We start from the raw sequence: 27,102 nt of genomic DNA, 5'->3' as shown, positions 1-27,102 counted from the left end.
TCAAGCTGAAAAGCATCATTTAATGGACTGAAATAAAACAAAGAATTGTAGATGCTGAAGAACTGAAACAAAAACAGAAATTGCTGGAGAAACTCATCAGGCCTGGCAACATTGGTGGGAAGACAGCAGGGTTAATATTTCAAGTCTTATGACTCTTTATTAGAAACAAATGGACTGAATTGTATAAACCATTTCATATAGAGTCTTTTTCACATAACCTTTCATGTACAACATTACTTGCCTATTCTTATGTAATATGTATACTTTGGTGGCTGGAACTCATGAACAATAAAAAATGCTTTCAAACTGGTCTTTTTTGTCATTCATTTGTGGGATGTGGGTGTCATTGTCCAGGCCAGCATTTATTGCCTATCTGCAGTTGCCCTTGAGAAGGTGGTGGTGAGCTCTTTCTTGAACTGCCACATTCCATGTGCCGTAGGTAGACCCACAATGCCATTAGGGAGGGAATTTCAGGAATGGTGGTATATTTCTGAGTCAGGATGGTGAGTGGCTGGAGGGGAACTTGCTGATTGTAGTGTTCCCATATATCTGCTGCCTTTGCCTTTCTTGATGGTAGTGGTCATGAGTTTGGAAGGTGCTATCTAAGGGCTTTTGGTGAATTTCTGCAGTGTTTCTTGTCAATAGCACATACTTCTGTTACTGAGCATCAGTGCTGCAGGGAGTTAATGGTTTGGATGTGGTCCCAATCAAGCTGGAGCAATATCTTCATTTCCCATAAGAAAATGGAACAAGTTCCCTACTGATTCAGGATCAATTGGTACTTTTAAGAAAGCGAGATCAATATCTGCTGAGAACTAGGATTGAAGTCTGTAAGAATACTTAATAATATTGCTTGCTTTTTTGATGTAGCAATTAGAAAGTAAACTATGGGATAAGCAGGTAAAGTGAAAGGGAATATAGACTTTTAATGATGTTTGATGGTACTTTCTGAATGAATTTTCTTACATCTCTAGATTTCTTTACACATACGAAGAAGTTGAATAATTCAGTGCAGAGAATAAAGCACACCAGGCAATAACTTATCAAAGACAATACTCTTATTATGTAGTGGCTAAACGGATGTTGTTGATCAGAGTTTTAACTGAATCAATACCATGCCTATTCAAATTTCAATGTCTATTCACCTTCTTCCGTTGCCTCTTTCTCATCTCAAGTTTCTCTCTGAGGCTCTGAACTGCCAAAATCCATTGTGTTGACAATCTCCGGATTCTCTTTTTCATGAATATTAGCGATTCCTTTCCACTGCCCATGAGTTCAAGAAGTTGTGTGAAGTCCATTCGATAGAACGCCTGCTGCTATGAGAGAAAAGCGACAGTGAAATTGCCACAAGTAACAGTGACTGAGTTTCCTATTAACTCTAGTTTGGATTATCGGAAGTTGGTCTTTCACTTATTCATTCAGGCAGCATCCCAGTCTGTTGCAAAGAAAGTGTCAATAGAAGGCATACTATTACAGAGCACATCACAGGATTTTGTCATTTCCTTTATGCATTTTTCACCCTTATCAAACAAAAAAAAACAGCAAAGATTTCTATTGTGTGCAAAGATATATTGGAAATGGAAATACATAAGAGGATTATATCTTTGGCCAGCCAAGTTAAAGCATTACATTTTAGGAAGGAAATGAGAACTCTGAAAAGTTTATTGTTGTGATTCACTGGAATGATGCAGCAAATAAGAGACTGTTGTAATGAACAATTGCTTGAAATTGTTTGTCTTTCTTATTTGGAATGGAGTTTTAGGATGGAATCTAACAGAGCTTATTTATACTTACATATATTTTTGAGAAGATGAATAGCGAACGATTTAAGGAGTCAATAAAAAGAAACATAAACTCAATATTGTCATAAGCAATGTAAAGAGAACATTTTCACATATGGAATACAATATGGTGGGCAGCACAGTGCCACAGTGGTTAGCACTGTTGCCTCACAGCGCCAGAGACCCGGGTTCAATTCCCGCCTCAGGCGACTCTCTGTGTGGAGTTTGCACGTTCTCCCCGTGTCTGCGTGGGTTTCCTCCGGGTGCTCCGGTTTCCTCCCACACTCCAAAGATGTGCAGGTCAGGTGAATTGGCCATGCTAAATTGCCCATAGTGTTAGGTAAGGGGTAGATGTAGGGGTATGGATGGGTTGCGCTTCGGCGGGGCGGTGTGGACTTGTTGGGCCAAAGGGCCTGTTTCCACACTGTAAGTAATCTAATCTAATCTAAACAATATGTACTTCCTTACCATGACTGGCTGTCAGGACAAGAATAAAACATTATTTAAAACAAAAGTAGATAGATACTTAAAAATAATGAATATACAAATGAAAAGGAAAGACAAAAGAGTGAAGAGATAGAAATAAAGATAACCCCAATTGAAAGTTCAGGGTTGGATTTTACAGAGGGGGATGTGGACAGCTCACACTCCCCCATAATGGAAAATCGATGGCAGCTGATGGACCTTAAAGAAGTCGACCCCCACTGCCATAGCAGGCTGCAGGTTAGCTAACATGGTAGAAACTGGAACTCTACCCCACTGTGGAAGGAGGCCCAATCCTCTGGAGCTGTACCCTTTCTGCTTGTCTTAGCCACAGCAAGGAGGTTCGAGTGGGTATTACCAGGACTCCAACCAATCTGACAAAGAGGGCCCAAGGGATCTGTGACTTGGACAAGTTGAACATGTTGGGTGGAAAAGGTTTGACCCTCTTAGGGAGGGTGATGAGAGTGGTGAAAGGTGGGTTTTGGAGAATGCACAAAGGGCATGCCCCCTGTATTATGGTAATACTTTGGGGAGAGGTAAGAAGGAGGTGGGTTGGGCATCTGTCTAATTTTATATGTTCTAACACTCCCCACAGAAAATGCATCCAGAAGTGATTGTAAAATTGAGCCACGACTATCAGTAAATATGCAATGGATCAAATTACCACTTTCTACATTGCTGTTTTCTAAACAAATTAATAGTGGGGAAATATAAGACCGCAGGAAATTGGAACGGAATAGACCATTTAGCCCCTCAAACCTGCTCTGCCATTCAGTAGGATCATGGCTGACCATGTCCCTGCCTTTACCCATAACCTTCAACTCCCTATTGATCAAGAATCTATCTATCTCAACCTTAAATATACACATGGACTCTGCCCTCACAGCTGTCTGTGGCAAGGAGTTATGAAGACCCTCAACCCTCTGAGCAAAGAAATTCATGGTTAACTCAGTCTTAAATTGGAGATCCTTAATTCTGAGACTATGCTCCCGCTCTTAAACTCTCTCAAGAGGGGAAACATCGTCTCCACAGTTACTCTGTCAAGCCCCTGAAGAATACGATATGTTTCAATGAGATCACTTCTCATTCTTCTAACATCTAATAACTAGAGTCCCTTTGCTCATAAAACAATCTCTCCATACTGAGAATCATCCTAGTGAAACTTCACTGAACTGCCTCCAATGAAATGATATATTTCCTTAAATAAGGGGACCCAAACTGCTCACAGTATCCGGATATGCTCTCACCAGCACCTTGTTCCATTGCAATAAGACTTCCTATTCGTATTGTCCAAATAAATATGGGCCAACATTCCAATAGCCTTCCTAATTACCTGCTGCGTTTGTGTGCCCACTTTCTGAGTTTCATGCATAAATACCCCAAGTCCTTTTCATTCTGCAATTTTTTTCCATTTAAGTAAAACTGTGTTCTTTTGCTGTCCCTTCTGAAATGGACAACTTCACACTTTCCCTCAAAATTTCAACCATTTGCCAACTTTTTGCCCACTTACTTTTGCCCATGCAGAAAACTGTTTGCTTCCCTCTTAAAATAAGCGACATTTGTTTACATATTGTTACATGCCCTTATGTACTCGTAGACAGATATTTGTATATTCCCTCAGCTACCATTGATTATTTTATAGACTACTTTAAAACTGTTAATAAATGGTGGTCAAGGGAAAAAAAACATACTTTTGTCAAATTCCTCAAGTTGCAATTTGAAATTCTGTTTAATTAAATTCTGTATTAAGTTCAGAACCCAACATTACAGTTGATGGTATATCTTCATAAGGTAGCACCAGAAGCATATCCACGATTTCTGCTCTCCAAATTTCCCACATGAGCTGGTACTATATATTCCTAATATTATTTTTCATATGTTCCATTCACCTCCGAAGGTGAACTATGGTGTTGTTATGATGATGGATCAGAACCCTAAAATACTAAGGGCATTTTTGACTTTTAATTACAAAATGTATGTTGTTTAAAAAGAGGACTGCAGAGAGATTAGTAATTGCAGGTGCATAAAGAATATCTGTGGGACCAGTGGGGTGTAACACCTGAAGGTATCAGAGAAACTTCAAAACAGACTGGACTGTGATTTCTTATTACTATAATTAAATGAGGGGCTAATGACCCACTGTTCGACAGCAAGCCAATCCCTGCAGATTATGTCCTAAACTGCAGACACTTGTTATGTTCCTTTTAAGAATAAGCAAATATACAAGTAAAAAAAAAATGCCATTTCCAATTCTGCTGGAGTAGACTAGTTGGACCGAATGCTGTATTGAATACCTGCATTGGAGTATTTGTGAACTGTGAAGGTCACAATTGGAGAATTACCCCCTAGTTGGCCCTAATTTGCAGGTAAAGACTCTTTCACTCTGAGTGCTGCAAAGCAGTTTAGAAAAGGAATCAGGATGAAGGAACTTTAATCAGCTTACAAAATCAAGAATCTCAAAAAGCTGTTTAATTACCAGTAAGCTCTACTGCAATGGTCACAATGTTCAGCTATTCATTCTTCATGAGCTGTTCAGAGAATGAACCAAATATCTCTTTTTACTAAAAAAAAACTTTTACCTTTTTAAACTCACTTCTTAGTTTTAATTTGCATGTATTGTATTGTGCTACTAATTTGTCTTACATTTAGTAATTAATATTCCATCGTATTTAACTTAAGAAAGTCTGGTTAAATTGACTCCTTTTAAAATTTAAGTTAATTTGGGTCTGGGAGAAAGGTATCCAAGAGGAAAGCATCCTTTTTTCAATGGGCTTTATTGCAAAAAGGCAAGGGGATGGGGTGAATGTAGTGATCATAACAAGGTTAATTCCTGATGAAGGGCTAATGTTTGAAAAGTCGATTCTCCTGCTCCTTGGAAGCTGCCTGACCGGCGGTGCTTTATCAGCACAACACTCTTCAACTCTGATCTCCAGCATCTACAGTGCTCACTTTCTCCCATTACAGCAAGGTCAGTTGAGTGGACCTCACAGTATAAGAGTTCCCTGTATGGGACTGTTAACATGGTCAGGGAGCCCTGGCAGACAGATATAAACAGGACTGTCAAAGTTTCTGTTCACTCTAAGAGCTGGTTTTGGGGAAGCTGAACCAGTGTTAATTATTATGCATGTGTGAATCAAGGTGATGTGAGATTGGTCTCTGTGGAGTTAGTTCAGTGAACAAAGAGGGAAAGCCAGTTCATCCCTCCTCAGCCAGGAGCTTCACAGTTTGGGCTGTCCCATCTAGAACCACAATCAATTGTGGCATCTCACCAGGGTCTGGCTGGAGCAGTAAGTAATTCCACTCCAGCCTGTAACAGGTTGGTGGATGACAAAAACGACACAACTCTACTTTGAGGAAAAACTGGTTGTAAAAGTTCTGTGACTATATCTGCGCTCATTCAAAACAAGCCCTCAATCATTGGTAGGCCAGTTACCAAGGGCTGTAAATACAATTTTGTACCTTATCTCATTCAGATGTTCCCTTTTAACCTGCACGATAACTCAAGCATGAAATAATAGTGCAATCCACTTAGAACACAAACAGGATGTATGGAATAAAAATAAAGCCTGTTTTTCTGCAAAGCATTTCAAATTTCAGAAATATTGGAAAATATATAATCAAAGCACATATTAAAATTGTACTTTAAATATTACAACAATACAAACAAGACTAAAAAGCTTGATTTCCTTTAGCCAGGAAAACTCCTTATGTTCTCATTCCAAACTCCAAACAGCTATTCAAGTAGTAAAGAGAAAACATTGTGCAGAATTGTGCTTGGCATTCATTTAAATGTATTTTTGTCAGAAATCTAGTGCATTCATGAATGAAAGGTATAAAAATGGTCTCAAGCACCAGAACACGGCTGATCATCACATGGCTCTTTGCTTCAGCTTGACCTACAATTATTTATGTACGTGAAGTAGACAGATTTCTAATCAAAGCATGAATATCACGAGCATTGTAAAATGGTTGAAAGTCCATACAATTCTTTTAAATTCAAACATAGAAAACTGAACTGCTGAATCAATCCGATGCCAATGATTTGCATAATTGTATGGACTATAAATAAGTACAGTACAAACTTTAAGTTCCCAAATAAATGAATGTTCTGTTCAGATATTTCTTCTCCAATGATGTGAAAGGAAAGTTGGCATTGAGGTAGAGAAGGAAAAGCAATTTGCTCAGGGCCTACCAGGTTTGAGTTTGACGGGAATTAATCCATCCTGAATCCTATCCCAGTCATTCATGATGACATATAACTGACACAGTATTCATATCAGCCAACACCATTGGAGGTTTTGCAAAGAATTACCCGCTTGCTGTGTCTACAATTAATACTTGGCATAATGTCTGATCCTTTGTTTCAATTTCTAGCTTTTTCATACAAAGAACTGCATTGAAATTTCAAGCAGTTCCCAATTTCAAATTAATCTATTCAATTTTCAGTATCTTACAATATAGAAAAATCTGATTTGTAAGATCATAACAAAGATTGTCAACACAGTGTATTCATTATGTTAGAAAAATACTTCACTCGTTGCATTTTAGGAAATTGCATGAGAATTACTATATTGCATACATAATACAAAAAACCTAACATTTTCAATTACAGGACAGAAATTTAACATCAATAATTAATAACATATTAACCAATGACAATGGCATTATTTTAAAGGGAAGCAGTTGCATTTTATTCATTTAGAGAATTTTAGAGTAAATTTAATAGTCATAGTAACATATTTTTAATAAGCAGGTAACCATATTTTTCAGGAATAATTGTATATAATTACAATTTGCTGTCAGGCAGCAATTTTTAAAAAAATAAGCAATTCTTTCTTGCAGCAGTTTTAAAAAAACACAAATCATTATTTGTGGTTTTCAGACAAGGCAGGTTCAGCTGCTTTGGATCACAAAAGCTATTGAATGATTTATTTGGGAAGAATTACAGAGCATTTTTCTTTACAAAAATGTCATATTACATTCTTCCAGATTTAGATTGAAAGAGTTGATTTGATTATTGAAATAACCTTGAAGGCCACAACAATTAATGTAAATAGATTTTGGGCAAGAAGGATTCCATTAAAATGCTCTAAACAATGAGAATGTATGGATAGAATATAAAAGCTCAAGAGGAAGCCAACCAATAAATCAATATTAAATACTACAGTGAACTATCTACTCCAGCTAGAGTTTAGAATGGTCTTCAATTTTTTTCTTTAGAATGAATTTACTCAAATTGATGGCTATTAAAGTCCCATCTCCTCAAAATCCAGAATCTGCACAATTCATGCTTTTAAATAGCACAATTTGTTTGGTCTCCTGTTAAAATGAGCACTTTATGTATATGGGCAGACGTCCTTTACCTGGGCCGAAAGTGGGAGGCAACCCAGTTCTGGCTGGTAGTGAAAACCAGGCTCCATTTTGATAGCCACAGTCATAGAGGGCAGCACGGTGGCTCAGCAGTTAGCATGGTTGCCTCACAGCACCAGGAAACTGGGCTGGATGCCACCCTTGGGTGGTAATCTGTGTGGAGTTTACACATGTCAGGGTGGGTTTCATCTGGGTGCTCCAGTTTCCTCCCACAGTTCAAAGATATGCATTTAAACTAAAAAATAATGCAATACTCAAACACAGGTTTTAAAAAGAAATAAGTTGTACTAATGAATCGCATAATATTTTTTCAGGTGAGCCTCAAGATGGGTGGCAATGTTTACACCTGAAATCGATTGGGATTTTACTTCAATATTAAAATTCAACATACAATCAAGTTCTTCAATCTTGAGGATTACATTGTGATTTTAGTGGAAAACAAACTGGAAGGCAGCATACTTTTAGTTGTATTTTACCAGGGTCAAGTAGATTAGGTCTCTGCACCAGCATCAATGTTCCAAAATTGTTGCCAGCTGCTATGAATGTATATTTCTTCTGTTGTTACCTCCACATCCATTCTCTTGCTAAGACAACCTAATTTTCTGTTCTACCTGGACTTGAAGTTTCCTTCCACAGATTATCTCAATGGCTGAATGCCAATAGGGCCTGACCAAAATAATTCAGACCTCTCATTGGTGCCATCAGGTGGACAATATGATCATTGCAACCAGTGCCTGCCTATCAAGTACACTAGATAAAAATCAACTCGAGAGAACCGGAAGAGAGAAAAAAAATCACATATAATTCCCTCTTCCTCAAAAGGCTAAATGCAATTAAGAAGTAGTGAAATATAGGAACACTGATTCTAAACAAACCCACCTGATAATAATGGGACTTGCTCAGATCAAGTGTCTAATTTAAACCTCACCTCATTTTTACATTCCATTGCAACTCCCGTAAGCTGCTGGTACAGGCCATTGACATAGAGCTGCAGCACTTTTTTATTGCTGGCATCTTGCTGACTGACTAACAGTGAGCACCAGTCTCCTGTGAATTGTTCTGCATGACCGCTGTGTTTGACCCATTTATCCATGTAGGTGAAAATCACCTCAGTCACTCCATAGTTACAGCTCTCCCTCCTAACTGCACTGAAGCTTCAGCCCAGATAATCAAATCTTGAAATAAGGCATGAACCTGCAACTTTCTGATTCACTCACAAGAATGCATTCACAGATATCAAGGCTGATGCTTAATCTTTTTTTTATTATTATTACAGCCATGTACAAATAGTGAAGTGTATAAATATTTTGGGTATTGGTGGAATTGAAGTGCTCCATCAGGAAATAACCTTGATGTAATTCATATGGAACACACAGGCCATCCAAAGTGACAGCTATCACTTGTTGGCTGCTACTTCCAATGCAACAGCAACTGAAGAAAATGCAGGATTGCATGCTTTTGTAAAAATGAGAACCTGCATAGACAGAAATAAGTAACGTTTATTGTATTTCCATTTGTTCATTTTTTTGAACGTGATAAGATAGTTTAGATTTAATTTAAATCTGAAGCAATCCAAGATGGAATTGTAGACAGTAACCTGGATACAACAGCTTCTTCAACTATCACAGTGAAGATTAGTCAAGCAAATCCTGTATACAATACAGCCTAGTTCATAATACATCAGCATCTCAAGCAGCTTTGACACAAGACATCATTGATTTATTTCTCAAAAAGACATTCCAGTGCAGTCAAGGTTGGGAGCGTCTTTTCCCTAATGACACTGAAATACATTCTCTACCAGATAACACAAAAATGCTAGTGGCATAGTAGTTCCATTTTTCACTAGGTTTACATAGAATGCATATATATGTGTGATAAAAGTTCTGTTTGTAAGCTGATACATATTTTCCTGTACATTAACTATGTGTTACATTAACGGATGCATTCCTGAAATCTGTTGATGCAGTGATCTGAGAGTGGATGCTAACATACAATATAAACCCTGCACTTCAATTGCTACATTTCACTGCTTACATGATGATCCATTTGTTGGACATAATGTGCAGGTTTGTGACAGGTTGGAATAAACATTCATACCTTCATTGATCTGATTGTGCCTTGTCAAGAACAAAGTGTCCTGGAATGTTGAATAATAATGTAACAGTTATCTGACACTGACATACATAATCATAGAATAGTACTGGGTGGCATGGTGGCTCAGTGGTTAGCACTGCTGCCCCACAGCAGCAGGGTCTCAGGTTTGATTACAGCCTCGGATGGCTGTCTGTGTGGAGTTTGCACAATCTCCCCGTGTCTGTGTGGGTTTCCTCCGGGTGTTCCGGTTTCCTCCCATAGTCCAAAGATGTGCAGATCAGTTGAATTGGCCATGCTAAATTGCCCATAGTGTTAGGTGCATTAGTCAGAGGGAAATGGGCTTGGGTGGGTCACACTTTGGAGGGTCAATGCGGACTCAATGGGCTGAATGGCCTGCTTCCACACTGTAGATTAGATTACATTCTATACAGTGTGGAAACAGGCCCTTCGGCCCAACAAGTCCACACCGACTCTCCGAAGAGCATCTCACCCAGTTCCACCACACTGCAGTTTATTTGGTATATCTAGACCCATAATGCTGTTAGGGAGGGAGTTCTAGGATTTTGGATAATGACAAAGAAGTAACAGTGATATGATTCCAAGTCAGAATGGTTAATGGCTTGGAGGGGGACTTGCAAGTGGTGTTGCTCCTATGTGTCTCCTGCCCTTGTCCTTTGAGATGGTAGGGGATACAAGTTTACAAGATTGTGTTAGGAGTTTCTGTGATTTTCTGCAGTGCATCTTGTGCTGCTCCTGAGCATTGGTGGTAGAGGGACTGAATATTTTTAGCTATGGTATTAATCAAGTATGCTATTTTGTCTTGGATTGTGTCAATATTTTTGAATATTGTTCGAACTGCACTCATCCAGGAAACTGGAGAGGAGCTGAGTTACTCACTACAGGCTTCCTAGCCTCTAACCTGCTCTTGCAGCCCATTCTTTATGTGGCTGGAACTGCTGAGTTTCTAGTCAATGATAATTCCTGGCTAACAGTGGGGGTTCAGTGATGGTTCTGCCATTGTGTCATGTCAAGGAGTGATGGTTCAATTCTCAGTTGCTTGAGATGGTCACTGCCTGGTACTTTTCTGGTGTGAATGTCACTTGTCATTGGTCAGTCTAAATCTGGATTTATCCTGATCTTGTTGCCTTGGAATGGCTTCAGTATTTAAGGAATTGTAAATGGTGCTGAACATTGTATAATTATCATTAATTTTTCCCAGTTCTGAGCTTATTGAGGGAAGATCATTGATGTAGCAGCTGAGGATGATTGGGCTGAGGACACTACCCTGAGGAACTCGTGCAGAGCTGACCTGGAGCTGAGGTGACTGACCTCCAAGAACCACCACCATTTTTCTTTGTGCCAGCTATGACTCCAACCAATCAGCTGAGAGATTTCCCTAATATCTATTGACTTCAGTTTTTACTAGTGTTTCTTGATACCTCCATTTGGTAAAATATAGCCTTGATGTCAAGGGTTGTCATTCTTACCTCACCTTTGGAATTCAGCTCTTTTGTCCATGTTTGAACTAAGGCTGTAAAGCTGAGTGGCCCTGAGCATCAGTGAGTGCATTATTGCACAGCAATGGTTGCCTGGCAACACTATTCATGACACCTTTCATCACTTTACTGATGCTAAGAGTAGATCATTGGGGTGATAATTGGTCAAGTTGGACTTATCCTGCTTTTTAGCTTACAGGACACTGTGAGATAAGTGCTAGTGTTGTAGCTGTACTGGAAGAACTTGACTCAGGGCACAGCAAGTTCTAGAGCACAAGTCTTCAGTACTATTGTGGGGATGTTGTCTGGACGTGGCAGAAACACAGAGCTGAGATCTGATCAGATGGTTGTGGAATCGTTCAATATTTTCTGTCAATTGCTAGTTTGTGCTTTTTTGTAAGTAGTCCTGTTTCGGAACCTCACCAGGTTGGTACTTTTTAAGTCGGTGCTGCTCCTGGCATTCCCGCTTGCACACTCCAGTGAAGCAGGGTTCATCATCGGTGTGATGATGATGATAGAGTGGTGAATATGCCAAACTATGAGGTTACAGATTGTATTTGAATACAATTCTGCTGCTGCTGATGGCACACAGGCTCTTATGGAAGAAAAACCAAAAGAATTGCAAATGCTAGAAATTGGAAACAAAAACAGAAATAGCTGGAAAATCTCAGCAGGTCTGTGGAGAGAAATTGGAGTAAATGCTTCAAGTCCAGTGACCCTTCTTTAGGACTCACTCCTTATGGAAGGCTAGTCTTGAGTTGATCAATCTGTTCAAAGTCTACCCATTTAATCATAGAATACCTACAGTGCAGATAAAGGCCATTCAGTCCATCAAGGCTACAACCACCCTCTGATGAACAGACCGCCTGGACCCACACCAACCCCAAAACCCAGCAATTCACACAGCCAATCTACTTAACCTGCACATGTTTGGACTGTGGGAGGAAACTGTAGCACCCCCAAGTGAAAATGTACACAGATACAGGGAGAACATGCAAACTTCACACAGACAGTCGCCCAAGGCTGGAATTGAATCCAGGTCCCTGGCACTGTGAGGCAGCAGCGTGAACCACTGAGCCACCATGCCACACATTTAGCATGGTGTTAGTGCCACGCAACATGATGATGGATATCTTCAATGCAAAGATATGGCTATATCTCCACAAGCACTGTGCACAGTCACTCCTCCCAATATTGTCATGGACAGATACATTTCATTGGGCATATAGGTGATGATGAGATTAAGCATTTTTGCCCCAGTTGATTCAATGATGACCTGCTGTAGACCTGGTCTGCATGAGATTTGTTCCAGTCTTGTCTCACTAGCCTCATACTATTATATGATTATATTCATGACTTTGTTGTACATTAGTGTTTGTTATCATTATTTAATTTATTCTAGTAAAAGCTGCTTCTTCTTCTGTGCCTCAATTCTATTGTTTGTCCTGGGCACTGAGCTTGCATTGGGGTCCACATGCTGTTGATAAATCAGGCATAAACTCTGCTAAATAGTTCATGGAATCTAATAAATCCCTGCAGTCTGCTCACATTCGTTGGTCATGGCAGCTCTTCTACAAGTCCCACTTTGTCAGAATTTAGTGAAATCCTTTCATCTTCAAAATGTGGTTGACGGATTTGACTTCAGGCATCTTCAACTCAATCATTTTCTTGTTTAGCTTCGGATTTATCTAGCTGGCAGTTGCACTAAATTCTGATCATGGTCTGTAATGGTTTCTTCCATTGTGCCATTGTATCATTGTGTCTTCGCATCCATAGACTGGCAGATTATCTACAACAGTTCCATTTCATGGAAGATCACTAACCATCTCACGCATTCAACGTTAATATTCTCCTAGAGCAGTGGAAATGTCAAATAGCATGCACAAGCATCTGTAGCTCCTGAATGGCATCCAGGATATAGTTGGAAAGCTGCTGCTCTCATCCAGAGTCACTTGCCAGTAACAATCTTTTACATTGAGGGTATTAATGACCTCTGCCTTGGCAAATTGTGGCAAAGTTTCTTCAGTGGTTGACATGGACTGCTGAGATATTTTCAATGCTTTACTGAGATCCTTTGGATTTATGCACACTCTCATGTTTTCCAGGTTTTTAAAATCACTACTAAGGTACAATTGCATTTCTCCAAACACGCAGTATAAGAACCTTCTAGAATATCGGGGCATTTCCAATGATCCTCAATTTTAATTGTTCCTTTATTGGAGGCCATCCTTTCTGTTGCTGAGGACCTAACCCGAAATGCCTCCCGAAACCTTTCCACTTTCATCCCATCTTTAAAATTCTCCCAAGGACATTCTTGTTTGACAAAGCTTTGCCTGCTATCTCTTATCGAGCTCAGTGTCAAATTTTGTTTAAGAGGACTACTCTGAAGCACTTATTAAAGGCATCACATAAGGAACACGTTGTTGCACCTTCACTGTTCACCCTGGAATTGGTGTTAGAATCTTCTCCTTCATTGACTTTGTGTCACTTTTTTGTCTGATTCTGCTTATCTGAATAAATTTACCTTTAACAACACCTAATTGTACAAAGGTCAAAATTATATTTCAAAACTAGAATATTATATGAACAATGTTTAAAAACAGCTTACAAATATGGGAGTCATGCTCACATAGATGTAAGTTGTTATTGTCGAGTACAGGCACCGTCATATCCTTTTTATTTTTATTTATCCCTGAGATGTGAGTGCTGCTGGTTAGGACAGTGTTTAATGTCCATTCCTAAATGTCATGCAGAAAAAAAGGGATCAGTTGCTTTCTTTAACTGCTGCAGTCCTTGGCCAGAATGGACACTGACAGGTTTGTTAGGAAGGGAGATGCAAGATTTTCATCCAGTGACAGTGAAGGAATGTTAATATAGTTCAGAATCAGGGGTTTCTAGTCCATATTAAACCAAAGATGTTGATAGATTAGATTCCCTACAGTGTGGAAACAGGCCATTTGGCCCAACAAGTCACCGACGTTCTGAAGAATAACCCACCCAGATCCATTCCCCTACACTAGATTTACCCCTGACTAATGCCTTTAAAACTATGGGCAATTTAGCATGGCTAATTCACCTGACCATCTTTGGATTGTGGGAGGAAGCCAGAGCACCCAGTAGAAACCCACACAGACAAAGGGAGAATGTGCAAACTCCACACAGTCACCCGAAGCAGGAATTGAACCCAGATACTTGGCACTGTGAGGCAGCAGTGCTAACCATTGAGCCACTGTGCCAGCATAGTATGCAATTCAGTCATGGTAATGCCAATGAATGTCAAAGGGCTATAGATAGATACTTCCTTGTTGGAGATAGTTATTGTCTGGTGCATTTGTGGCATGCAGATAACTTGCCACTTGTTAGCCCAGGCCTGGAAGTAGACACCAACTGTTTTAGTGTTTGAGGAGTCACAAATTGTTCTATTGTCAGCAGTAAACATCCCCACTTCTGACTTTACAATGGTAGAAATGACATTGTTGAAATAGTAGAAGATAGTTTGATCTAGGAACTACATAAAGGAACTCTTGAAGAGATGTCCTGGGGCTGAGATAAATGATCTCTAATAACTGCAACCATCTTCCTTTGTGCCAGGTATGACTCCAACAAGCTGAGTTTTCCCCTTGATTCCCATTGACTCCAGCTTTTCTGGGGCTGCTTGATGTCAAGAGCAGACCCCCTCACCTCATCTCTGGAGCTCAGCTTGGACTAAAACAATAATGAGATCGGGGCTGAGCTATGTTGATCAAGTGCTTTCAATGCAGGGGAGTAATACACACATTAGTACAGAAAATACAATCATAAAGAAAGGCAGCAACATATAATATTAACATTTAATGTACAGAAGTTTAAACTGTGCCTAGATGGTATAATGGGTGTGATTTTCCACTTCCCACTTTGGAGAGGAAAGACTGGCAGTTGAATTTAATCAGGTGAGAGGCCAAAATCAGACAAAACCTTTCAAGAAAAGCCTCCACGACAAGGTTCTCCTGCTTTAGGTGTTAGTGTGCCAGCTGAATAGGTAGTAGGTTGGTAGGGTGGCAGCTGAATAAAGAAGTGTGCTCTGGTCAGGTTGGTCAAGGGTGTTGTGGGTGAGTTATACAGTCATAGAGAAGTACAGCATGGAAACAGACCCTTCGGTCCAACCTGTCCACGCCGACCAGATATCTCATCCCAATCTAGTCCCACCTGCCAGCACCCAGCCCATATCCCTCCAAACCCTTCCTATTCATATACACATCCAAATGCCTCTTAAATGTTTCAATTGTACCAGCATCCACCACATCATCTGGCAGCTCATTCCATACACGTACCACCCTCTGTGTGAAAAAGTTGCCCCGTAGGTCTCTTTTATATTTTTCTCCTCTCTCCCTAAACTTATGCCTTCTAGTTCTGAACTCCCTGACCCCAGGGAAAAGACTTTGTCTATTTATCCTATCCATGCCCCTCATAATTTTGTAAACCTCTATAAAGTCACCCCTCAGCCTCTGATGCTCCAGGGAAAACAGCCCCAGCCTGTTCAGCCTCTCCCTATAGCTCAAATCCTCTAACCCTGGCAACATCCTTGTAAATCTTTCCTGAACCCTTTCAAGTTTCTCAACATCTTTCTGATAGGAAAGAGACCACAATTGCACACAATATTCCAACAGTGGCCTAACCAATGTCCTGTACAGCCGCAACATGACCTCCCAACTCCTGTACTCAATACTCTGACTTGGATGGTGGTGGAGTCAGAGGTTAGAGGTGAGGGAAAGTCAAAGGATTGGAGTGAGTAGGAATGGAAGGATCAAAGCAGAGAGTCAGAGGGGTTATATTATTAGTTGCCTAAGAGTTTAGTGTGAATCTGAGTCAAAAGGTGTGGCACTGGCAAGGCACAGCTGGTCAGGCAACATCTGAGGAGCAGGAGAGTCGGTGTTTCGAGCATAAGCTCTTCATCAGGAATGTGATGAGCAGTGAGAATCTGTCTAACATTTCTTGCGTAACTATCCAGGTGAGTAAGAGTTAGAAATATTTGTAGAGGGCATTATTCCACTCAAAGTTTCAATTTTTTATGAAATTGCTGTCAAGGGTTCAGAAAAGATTTACAAGGATATTGCCAGTGTTGGAGTGTTTGAGCTATAGGGAGAATAGGCTGGGGCTCTTTTCTTGAAGTGTCAGAGGCTGAGGGGTGACCTTATAGAGGTTTATAAAATCATGAGGGGCATGGATAGGTAAATAGCCAAGATCTTTTTCCCAGAGTAAGGGAGTCCAAATTAGAAGGTTTAAGCAAGAAGGGAAAGATTTAAAAGGGACCTAAGGGGCAACATTTTCATGCAGAGGGTGGTCCATGTATGGAATAAACTGCCAGAGGAACTAGTGGATGCTGGTACAATTACAACATTTACACATCTGGATGAGTAATGAATAGGAAAGATTTAAAGGGATATGGGCCAAATTTTGGCATATAAGACTAGATTAATTTAGAATATCTGGTCAGCATGGACAAGTTGGACTGAAGAGTTTCTTTGAGTGCTGTACAGCTTTATGAATCAGTGCATCAGGACTTCCCAGGGCTCTGAGGTGCATCTTTGGGAGCATATTGATCTCCAACTACCTGGAGTCTGGAATATGTGGATTCTGGATTTTAATATAAAATGCAGAGTGCAACAGAGCATTCATTTTACTTCTCTAAGTTTAGATCTGAATTTTGCAACTTATTGTCATTATCAAAATTATTACATTTTCTGTTTTGTACCTTAGTTTCATTTGTACTTTAATGATTTGTACACAACTGTGTTATGAATTATGATTTGTTTTATTTGTCATATCACAAATTAATATTTACTACCAATAATCTATCACCTGGAAGATGTATATTTTGGTGACTGGGACTCCTGGTATAATTGTATAAAACTTCAGTTACTGGGTCTGGCTCTCAATTGTAAAGTTCTCCTCAGTTTTGTATACATATTTGGAATCAATATATTTAGCAATGCACCATTTCTTCTGTTTATCTGTTGAAGTGTATACATTGAAATATTTAAAGTATTAGCTTTTGCACTCCTCCACATATTTCTCACATAAATAAAACATTTTTTTTCTGATGAACATCACATAATCCCATTTCTTTGTGCGATTAACAATACATTAATGAAATTATGTGGCAGCACAAAGCTGGGTTCGATTCCATCCTCAGGTGACTGTCTGTGTGGAGTTTGCAAATTCTCCCCGTGTTTGCATGGGCTTCTTCTGGGTAATCTGGTTTCCTCCCACAGTCAAAAGATGTACAGGTCAGGTGGGAGGCAATGCTATAATGTCCAGGGTTACGCAGGTAGGGTGGGTTAGCCATGAGTAATGCAGGGTTACAGGAATAGGGTAGGGGGTCGGGGGTGTGGGGGGGAAGGGTGAGTGGTCTGGCTGCTCTTTCCAAGGCTGGTGTGCACTTGATGGGCCTAATGGCCTGCTACTGCACTATAGGGATTCCATGAAACACAAGAAGGTGAAGTCTGGTTCCAGAGAATCTAATTTCACTTCTACACAATTAATTATGAGCCAAATAAGGAATTTATGATGAGAAATTTTTTTTTGAAAGTTTATATATGATACATGGCTAAAATAGTTGATTAGTTTTAAAATCTATGGTGCTGAGATCTTTAGAAAGGAAAATTTGATTTGGAATAAAGCAGTTGAAATATTTTGTTTCACTGAAAAATATTATGCCCATAGCACTTGAAATAGTTTAATAGCTTCCAAACATATGTAAAATATATGGACCTGAATATTCCAATGGCCGGACAGTCATTGGAGCCCTCTGAAAAAAATCTTTAATGTTGAAGACTCCAGTGGGATCTGGGTCTGTTAAGCTAATAGCTACCCTGGAAAAGTCAGATAATTAAAAATCTATTCTAACTCCTGGCTAACTATTAGGCTGATCCACAAACTGATCACTCCCACCCTAACTACACTTTTCCCAATCCCTTAAACCCTTTGGAACCCCAAATAATGACTCCCCCTCCCACCCAAACAGATCCCCTCAATTCTAAACAATTCCAACTTCCCATCCCGGGACAACCCTGGAATTTCCAGTCAGAAATGCAGACTTCAGTACTTACCTTGAAAACAAAAGAGTGAAATGACAGTCCAACAACGGTCACCAGTCTTTGGAATATCAGGCTTTAAGTTCTTCTGCAAGTGCTGTAAAAATCAACTTCTATCAACTTACATCCAGAAAGGTGTCAATGCTTCTCTACCGTATTAATGAAAATTAGGTGGTGTCTCAAAAGATTCCCTCCAAGCCACAAGTCATCCCTATTTGGAACAATGTCACTGTTCCTTCACTGCCATAGAGTCAAAATCCTGGAACTGCCCCCCCCCCCCCCCCCCCCCCCACCAATAGCACTGTAAGCGTGCCTATATCACATTGACCGCAGTGTTTCAAGAAGATGGCTCATCACCACTTCTTGAGGGCATTTAGCAATGGTCAATATCTGCTGGCCTATCCAGTGACACACACAGCCCATTAATGAATAAAGAATAAAAAACAAATTGCCAAAAATTGGTCCAAACATTTGATCCCACAACAGCAGTTTGCGCCTAGGAATACTGGACGAGAAGCTAAAGGCTAAAACAAAAGTATGGTTTGGGTTCAGTGTGATGCTAAAAATTTAAAGACCTTAAACGTATTCCTAAAACCCAACTGCTCTTCCAGGTTTTATGGAGGTGTCTCAGGGTTATGCAGCCAATCAGCTTCCAAGAGGTAACCTGTTTTGTAGATTTAGCAGTGGTCAGCAAGATTTCCCAGGCCTCAGGAAAGCTTAAATAAGACAGGGACAGCTTCAAGAAAGTAAGTTTTTCTCACCTTCCCCTTATGTTCATTCCTGTCAGACCCCAGTCACCCTCCAGCCCTACCAAATAACATATTTGTTCCATATATTGGGAACAGTCTTCAATGGCAGGATCAAATGGGTCAAGCTTCCCAAATAATGGCACAATGCCAAAAATGCTTACCCCAACTCAAAATGAATTTCTTTGGGAGCTTGTTTTTCTCTCAGCACCACTGAAGTAACTTCACAGAGGCCAGTATCCCATCCCCAAGTCACCCTTTATTTACACGTGGAGAGTCCAAACCACTTCTGCTTTCTTTGCTGCTCAAATTGTTATTGAGGGCCTAGTAAAGAAACCCAACACTGTGACAAGTCAAATTTACCACATTAGTAAAAGTGCTTACAGTACTTGATTTTTGTTCACAAGCAAGCTGCAGCAACAAGAGACTTGTACAATTTGTGATTTTAAATTTACTTTATCAAACGTACTTTTCTTCCTATCCATGGATCAAATTTTTATAATTTCTTGTTTAAATGAGGAATCTTTTTTGGCATTATTTATAAAGCTGATTAGTGGCGACTGAAAGAAACATATGTGTTATTTAGAAGCAGATGGGATGATAGTCATTGAGTTTCATCTGCATAATACAGCAATTGCCATTTTGCAGACAATTACTTTTAATGCAAATGACATGAAGCGTATTAATGAAAAGATTTTGACAGTTGCATATAATTCCATGAGCTCAGAAGCATGGGCCTGATGATAGATTCTGTTTTTATTTGTTCCTGTGATGGGTCATGGTGAAAATGTTTTGAATATTCTGAACTGATAATATCAAATACACATTTTTAAAAAAATCTTCTTTTGTTTTTGGATAGTCGCCTAAAAAGGAGTAAATCAGTTTAAACCAAAGAGACGGTGCAAAGAAATGACTGCAGTTTTTGAAATCCTGTTTTTACTGAAGAACATTCTGAGTTGTATGCAATGATGCATTTGCCTGCAATAGAGAGAGAAAAAACAGACACCATGGAGCTGAAACATTCTGAATGAATGGACAACATGTTCTGATTGTCTCCTGATCAGGTGTCCATAGCGTGTGTGGGGGCGGTGCAGCAAAGAAACCTCAAACTTGCAAAGAGAAAACATTAAGAAATCTCTCTGTTGTAGTGATTGTAACAGGTCAGCCCCCCAAGGTGGGCCTAACAGAATGTGAGTTCCATGATTGGGACTGTTAAATTGGTCCAATCAGGGAGCCCTGGCTGACTGATATATACAGGAGTGTCAGGGGTTCTGATCATCAGAAAGCTGGCTTTGAGGAAATCAGGCCAGTGTCAAGGACTCTACACATGTAAATAAAGGGCAACTTGGTGATGGGATAGTGGCATCTCTGGAGTTATTTCAGGGGCAACAAGAAAGTGGAGACGTTTCTGAAGAAATTCACTTGTAACAGTCATCTTTTAATTAGGAACAGCATTTCCGGCATCACATTACCCATTTGATCCTGCCATCAAAGACTAGGCCCTGTATGTGGAAAGAATGTGTTATTTTCTTTAGGCAGATAGCTTTAGGGCAGATGAAAAGCAATGGGTCATTTTCCTGATAGCTTGTGGACCCGCAGCTTTTTTGGTTATTAGAAGCCTGACTTTCCCTGAGGCACCAGATACTAAAACCTTTCAAGAGTTGACAGATTTTGTTGAGGAATATTACAACCCCTAGCCTCTTCTAATTCTGAGATGCTTTCAGCTTTGCTTGGCAATTAAGGATCAAGGGAATCCATGTTGGGATTTTTAACTAGGTTAAGATGACTGGCAGAGGTATGAGACTTTGGTTTAACCATGAATAAGGTGCTAATACACTGTTTGGTTCGTGGAATTAATGATGTAACTGTGCAAAAGTGCCTAACAGCTGAAGCCCAACTGGACTTCAACAAGCATTTATCATTGGTAAATGTGGCAAGTGGAACATATGAGTTGCAGTATATTCTGAAGGAAGTGGACACCCTCACCAGTCTGACTGAGCTTTGGGCACACCACTTAAGTGAACGCATTTGCACAGACTCTCTCAGGACATATCCTGAACAGAGGGAACCTAGGTCAGCCCTTAGCAAAACCCCAAAACAAAGGCAAGCATCAGCAAAATGGCTAGAACTTTCTTCAAGATCTAGGCTGACAAGCCATTTGTAGTCACTGCCAGTATCCGGACTCGAGACAGCAAAAGAGACCCATTAAACCTAAACTGAGTAAAAGAACTTACCGAGACAAAAAACTGCAGATGCTGGTATCCAATGTCAACAAACAGGAGGATGGAAGAGCATAACAAGCCAGGCAGTATCAGGAGATGGAGAATTCAATGTTTTGGGTATAACCGTCTTTCAGAAAGAGAACTTATAGGCAGTATGTAGGACAGTGCGGACCATGGAAATTCCTCCTACGTCTAGTTTGGAACAGTTAAGTTGCTTAGCAACATCCAAACCAGAACCAGTCAAAATAAACATCCAGTTAAAAGGGCACCCAGTTCTAATTGAATTTGATACCAGTGCAGTCATTTCAATGATTACAGAATCAGTCTTCATCAAAATTCACTCTGGACTCCAACCCTTAAGTTTGCACAAGACTTTGGCGAGACTGAGAACTTATACCAGGGAACTTTTACAGATTAAGATACAACTTTGCTTCTGGTCTCTTTTGCAAAGCAGCTGGTTCAGGTGTAATAAAAGGCTTGGACCCAAGCTTGATGGGGTGAAAATGATTGAGAAAGATTCACCTCGATTGGCTCAACATTTTTTGATCAGAAAATGGCGACCTCAGTGAAGTCCTGATTAAATATCTGGAAGTTTTTCAGGAAGGTCAAAGAGCTATCAAAGGAGTCAAGGCCCCCTTCCATGTTGACCAGGAAACAATTCCATGACCCTGCAAGGCCCACCCACTGCCATTTTCCTTACAGGCAAAAATAGAGACAGAAATCAAGAGGCTGGAAAGAGAAGGCATCATCAAACCAGCCCAGTTTGCAGAATGGGCAGCACTGGTTGTACTGATTGTGAAGTGTGATGGGGTCGGTTTGCCTTGTGGGGATTTTAAACAAATGGTAAACCGCTTCTCATAACTGGATAAATACTCAATGCATCGTTTAGAGGATTTATATCAAAGCTGGCAGGGGAGCTGTCCTTCATGAGGCTGGACATGAACCATGTGTATTCACAATTGCGAAGAGATGAAAATTCCCAGAAGTATGCTACCATTAATACCGTAAGAGTTTGTGCCAATGTATGAGACTGCTACTTGTGGTGTTGTCCACCTGTGCAATCTTTCAGCAGATGACGGAGAACATTTTACAAGATTGATCCCAGGTTGCCATTTATCTAGATGATGTACTAATTACAGGGAAAAACCAATAAGAAACACTTGGAAAACCTGGACACAGTCCTTAGACATTTCTCCCAAGCAGGCTTTAGAAGGGAAGAATATGTGTTCCAGGCACCCTGAGTGACCTGGTCAGGTTACAGAGTTGATAAGCCTGAGTAACATACAACGGAAGATAAAATGTGGGTGGACCGGCTCCCATATCTGTACCAGAGCTTGAGCCTTTCCTTGGGCTGGTGAACTATTACGGAAAGTTCATACATAACTTGCAACAGTTTCTTCCCCCAAGACATCAGGCCCCTTAACACAGAATAATTGGACTCTTTCCATCTGAAATCCTTTTGTATTGTTGCTAGAAAAATGCCTATTATTCATCATTCTTCTGTTACACTATAACTTGTGTACTTTGCACTTATGCATTTTGTGCCGTGTATGATTGTATAATTTGTGCTGTCAATGTAGCATCCTCAGTACTGGAGGAACGCTGTCTCGTATTTACTGTATCAGTTGTGTTTGGTAGAAATGACAAATAAAAGCTATTCTACTCTATTCCACTCTGAATATGCCTGACCTTCCATGGGCTCATTTTAAATGCCCATTCAGGATGGCTGGACATTAATAGAGTTCATTCATCAAACATGGGGATGATAATAGAAAAACTGCATGCATTTTTTGCAATACACAGACTCCCAGAGGTGTTGATCATAGATAACGGGCCATCGCTTACAAGCATTTAAATATTTCTTAAATTCAAATGATATTCGACATATAGGGACAACTCCATACCATCCATCATCCAATGGTCTGCCAGAAAAATGGCAGAAAAAGCAGTCCAAACTTTGAAGGCAGGCTTAAAGAACCAGCCTACAGCTTCATGAGATGCCAAACTGTCCTGGTTCCTATTTGATTATAGAACCACAACCCCCCACCACCTCATGGACACTACAAGGACAGCTCCAGCTAAATTGCTAATGGAGAGAAAACTGCACCAGGTTAAATCTGATCATCACGGATTTGGGGAAGAAGGTGAAAGGGCATCAGGATTGTTAATGCCAGACATAAGACTCTGCTTAGTGTAGGAACCTGCATGGGTAAGAGGCGACACGAGGTCAGGTTCAGTGACATATAAATGCTCGTGCAATGGTCCTGAACAAGCACATGGGCCACATGAAAGCTGCAAACCCACAAAAGGTATGGGAGCCAAACATGCCCGGCTCCTCAACTGCCTTTCTGGCTATTCCATAACCCGTGGGTTCTCCCTCTCCATCAAACATTGAAGATACCTCGAAGCTTTTCCTGACTGAAGACGAGAATGAATTTCTTCCAAGATGCTCTGAGTGCAAGAGGCAAACTACTGTTATACACTGCCCATATCAGAGACGAAGTTGGAGGAACCTGACCCACTGCTAAAACACCCCAGGAGGATCTACAAGAGAAAAAAATCAGTCTGTCTTCAGATTCAAAAGGGGAGAGTGTAGTGATTGTAACAAGGTTGGCCAGGTGGACTTCATAGAATATGAGTTCCCTGACTGGGGCTGTTAGTTTGGTCCAATCAGGGAGGGTTGGCTGATAGACAGAAAGAGGAGTGCTAGAGATTCTGTTCACGCTGAGAGCTGGCTCTGAGGGAGCTAGATCAGTGTCAAAGACTCACCACATGTAAATAAAGGGTTACTTGGTGTTATGATACCAAACTCTGTTGGTGTTATTTCATCTGTGTCTCTTTCTCTTGTGTAAAAATACCAGAAAGTCTCCAGTAACAGCTAGCTGGCTTCCACTTATCTTTCACTGTGAATTCCCTTCTTAAAATGATAAAGGGAAAGTCACCTTCAAAGACTCTGAAATGGGCAAACTCCCAACCAGTAAATAAGAATCAGTACTGGTTTGTCAACAACCTTGTCTAACTTGCTGGTAGCTAAAAGTAATTGAAAGGCAGGGAAAGAAAACAGCTCATCAAATCCGCTGATCCAGACTGGTGTTATTGAACCTCAGTTTATTCATTTTTTCCTTTTAATATCCATGTCTGATCTGTTTTTGTAGTCTGCCTGTTTGTTAACAGAGAAATCCAAAAGGGGTAGAATTTAAGTTCAATGGAATTATAAATTAGCATTGCATATTTTGTCATTGCCATTGGTTAGAGATAATTTGCTTGTAATAAACAGCAATTTTTTTTTGTTAAGTTCAGAAACCTGGTGAATATTATTCTTTTAATAGGAGTTAATCAGTCAGATAAATTGTGGATTAAAATAAAACAGAGCACTGTGGATACTGGAGATCTGAAACAAACAAAAATAGAAATTATTGGAGAAACAAAGCAAGTCTGTCAGCATCTGTTCAGAGAAAACAGAGTTAATAGTTCAAATCAAATGACACTTCTTCAGAGCTCAAAGCAGCCTGGAAAAGATTATATTTATGCTAATGACAGGGTGTTGCAGGGCAAGTAGTGAGTGGGTAGTTGAAGACAGGCCCCTGGGAGAGAGAGAAAATGGTACGCAAACAAGGGGATTGCTGATTGTGAGCCAGGAAAGAAGAGAAGCTGGGTAGGTGATCATGAAGACTATGAGTTGCTGAAAATGAGTTGGCTGTGCTGAAAGCAAACCATTTCAGGAAATGACCTGGTGTTATCAAGATAGGTCTCAAGGAGGAGATTGTTCATACTCTGAAACTGTTAAACTCGATGTTGAGTACTGAAGGCTGTAAGGTACGTACATGGAAGATCTTCAACAATTTCAGAATGTGCTCTTCTTTCATCATGTTATCAGCACATTTGACATAAATTATTCATTATTCTTCATCATAACAAACAAACAAACAATATTGTGGAAAAAGCTGAATGATGATACACGGTAATGTAATTACTTTAAAAAGGACACTGATGTCATACTGTCATTGCAAGTACTTCAGCTGAAGGCATGGAAAATACTGAGTCTAGATACAAGAAACATATAATGAGCAAAAAGGACAGATAGAGTTATACAGAATTTAGATTAATGGAGCTCAGTGGTGGATGACCATAGTGTGGCGTCTGTTTATATATTTTACTCAATGAAGCAACAAAACCTGTAATAATATAGTGACATTAAATCTTACAACAAAGCATCCAGAGTATGAAGATAGATCAAAAAACATCTTTGAAGGACAAAAAGAATTCAAACATAAGACAACCCAATTGGCAAATAGTGCATTGATTCTGAAAAAGGCCTTGAAAGCATCCTTCTTAACAATGTTTCAAATAGATAAAAGCAAGAAAGACTATTTTATGAGAAAGGAGCTTATTCTTCCAGCTGCTTAGAAGTGTGCTAAGAAATGAAGACTGAATATGCAGCACGAGAGTTGAAGGTTACATCGCTTTCAAATAACCCAGTATAAGAATCAAGGAATATTTGGGTGATAAAATGTCACAGAATATGTATGTGAGCTCTTTGCATTTCAACACGATGAAACGACGTGATATTGGGACTCTAGTGCAGTTATTAGCTTACAGTTTCTATCTTTGATGCAGATAAATTTTAGACTTCCTTTCTTGTCAGACTTCACCAGAATGAACAATGGATGAGGAAACACTCAAGTCACTGGATAAATTCACAGACTCAGAATTGCTTAGGCGGCAGAACTTTGTTGTGGTTTCCACAGATGTTGCTGTTACCAGGGAATATGAACGGAGCTGTGGCAATAATAACAGGCATAAAATCTAAAGATAATTGTGACACATTAGATTTTATATTGGCTATGCTTTATCTCAAAAACAATTGAGCCCAATTTACATACTGTATCACATTTTCTGAAGTCTGGGGCTGTGAATTCACATTTATTAACGAAGTTGTATTCAGAATTGAGTGCAAACAAGTTAAAATTATTGTTTCACATTTGAAAACATTTCTGACCATTCATGGAGAATAAAACTTGCATTTTTGTTGACATTTTAAACCTGTTAAATATTGTGAATCAAAAGGGGTCAATATATACTCAAAGTGAGTGCAAAGGCTGTAAATTGTAGAAGAAGATGAAACAAAGACATTTCCGATATTTTTTATTGCTGACTGAGTTTCTGTTTGTAAACCTAATGAAGCTCATTGTGTGAAAAAAAGGATTATTGCTCATCTTGCAAAAATACTTCAGTGTTTAATTTGAAAATATAAACACAGCTGAGCACAGTTGGATTTAGAATTCATTTTCAACTTTTGCGATATCATCCTAAGTTGAAAATCTGATGGAACTGTCCTGTAACCACTTGCTGAAAATTAAGCTTCACAAACAAATGTCTTCACAGTTTTGCCATCTGGTGCAGCAAAGTGCCCAGAAATGGCAGAAGAAGCAATGAAAGAATTGTCATTTTTCCCAAAAAGAACATACATTTATTTAATACCATTTTCTACTATGGCAGTAATGAAGACAAAGTAAAGGCCCATAATAGAATGATTTACTATTGTCATTGATAACATACAAGGTAAAACAGACTCTACTGTGAGAAGCAGGCATAAGCGTCTCACTGACATCTGTAAAACCTGTTTTCTTGAAAGCAACTTAAACACGATTCTACGTGTAGCACTATCATATTATATATGTGGTATCTGTGATTACTAACCCATTTGAAAGGAGGCCCCTCAACCAAGAGAGTGAGAATTCCCTGAACTAGACATGGTTCTTTGTCTGTCCGGTGCAGCTGTGCTAATTCTAGTGCAATACCAACAAACATAAGAACATAAAAACTAGGCGCAGGAG

At 39.7% G+C, this 27,102-nt stretch overlaps 1 protein-coding gene across 3 annotated transcripts in view; it reads right to left on the bottom strand.

Annotated features, from left to right (window-relative positions):
- LOC140463959 (alpha-1,6-mannosylglycoprotein 6-beta-N-acetylglucosaminyltransferase B-like) overlaps positions 1–27,102 on the bottom strand; it is an 864,396-nt gene that overhangs the window by 323,284 nt on the left and 514,010 nt on the right. For 2 of the 3 annotated variants that reach the window (XM_072558468.1, XM_072558466.1), the window contains one exon: positions 1,146–1,316. In XM_072558468.1, coding sequence (XP_072414569.1) covers positions 1,146–1,316 — 171 coding nt within the window. The remainder of the gene's footprint in view (positions 1–1,145; positions 1,317–27,102) is intronic. The other variant, XM_072558467.1, reaches the window with a different exon arrangement.

This window comes from Chiloscyllium punctatum, chromosome 39, assembly GCF_047496795.1.
Source record: "Chiloscyllium punctatum isolate Juve2018m chromosome 39, sChiPun1.3, whole genome shotgun sequence".
Taxonomy (NCBI): domain Eukaryota; kingdom Metazoa; phylum Chordata; class Chondrichthyes; order Orectolobiformes; family Hemiscylliidae; genus Chiloscyllium; species Chiloscyllium punctatum.
This window is presented reverse-complemented; position numbering and strand designations above follow the sequence as displayed.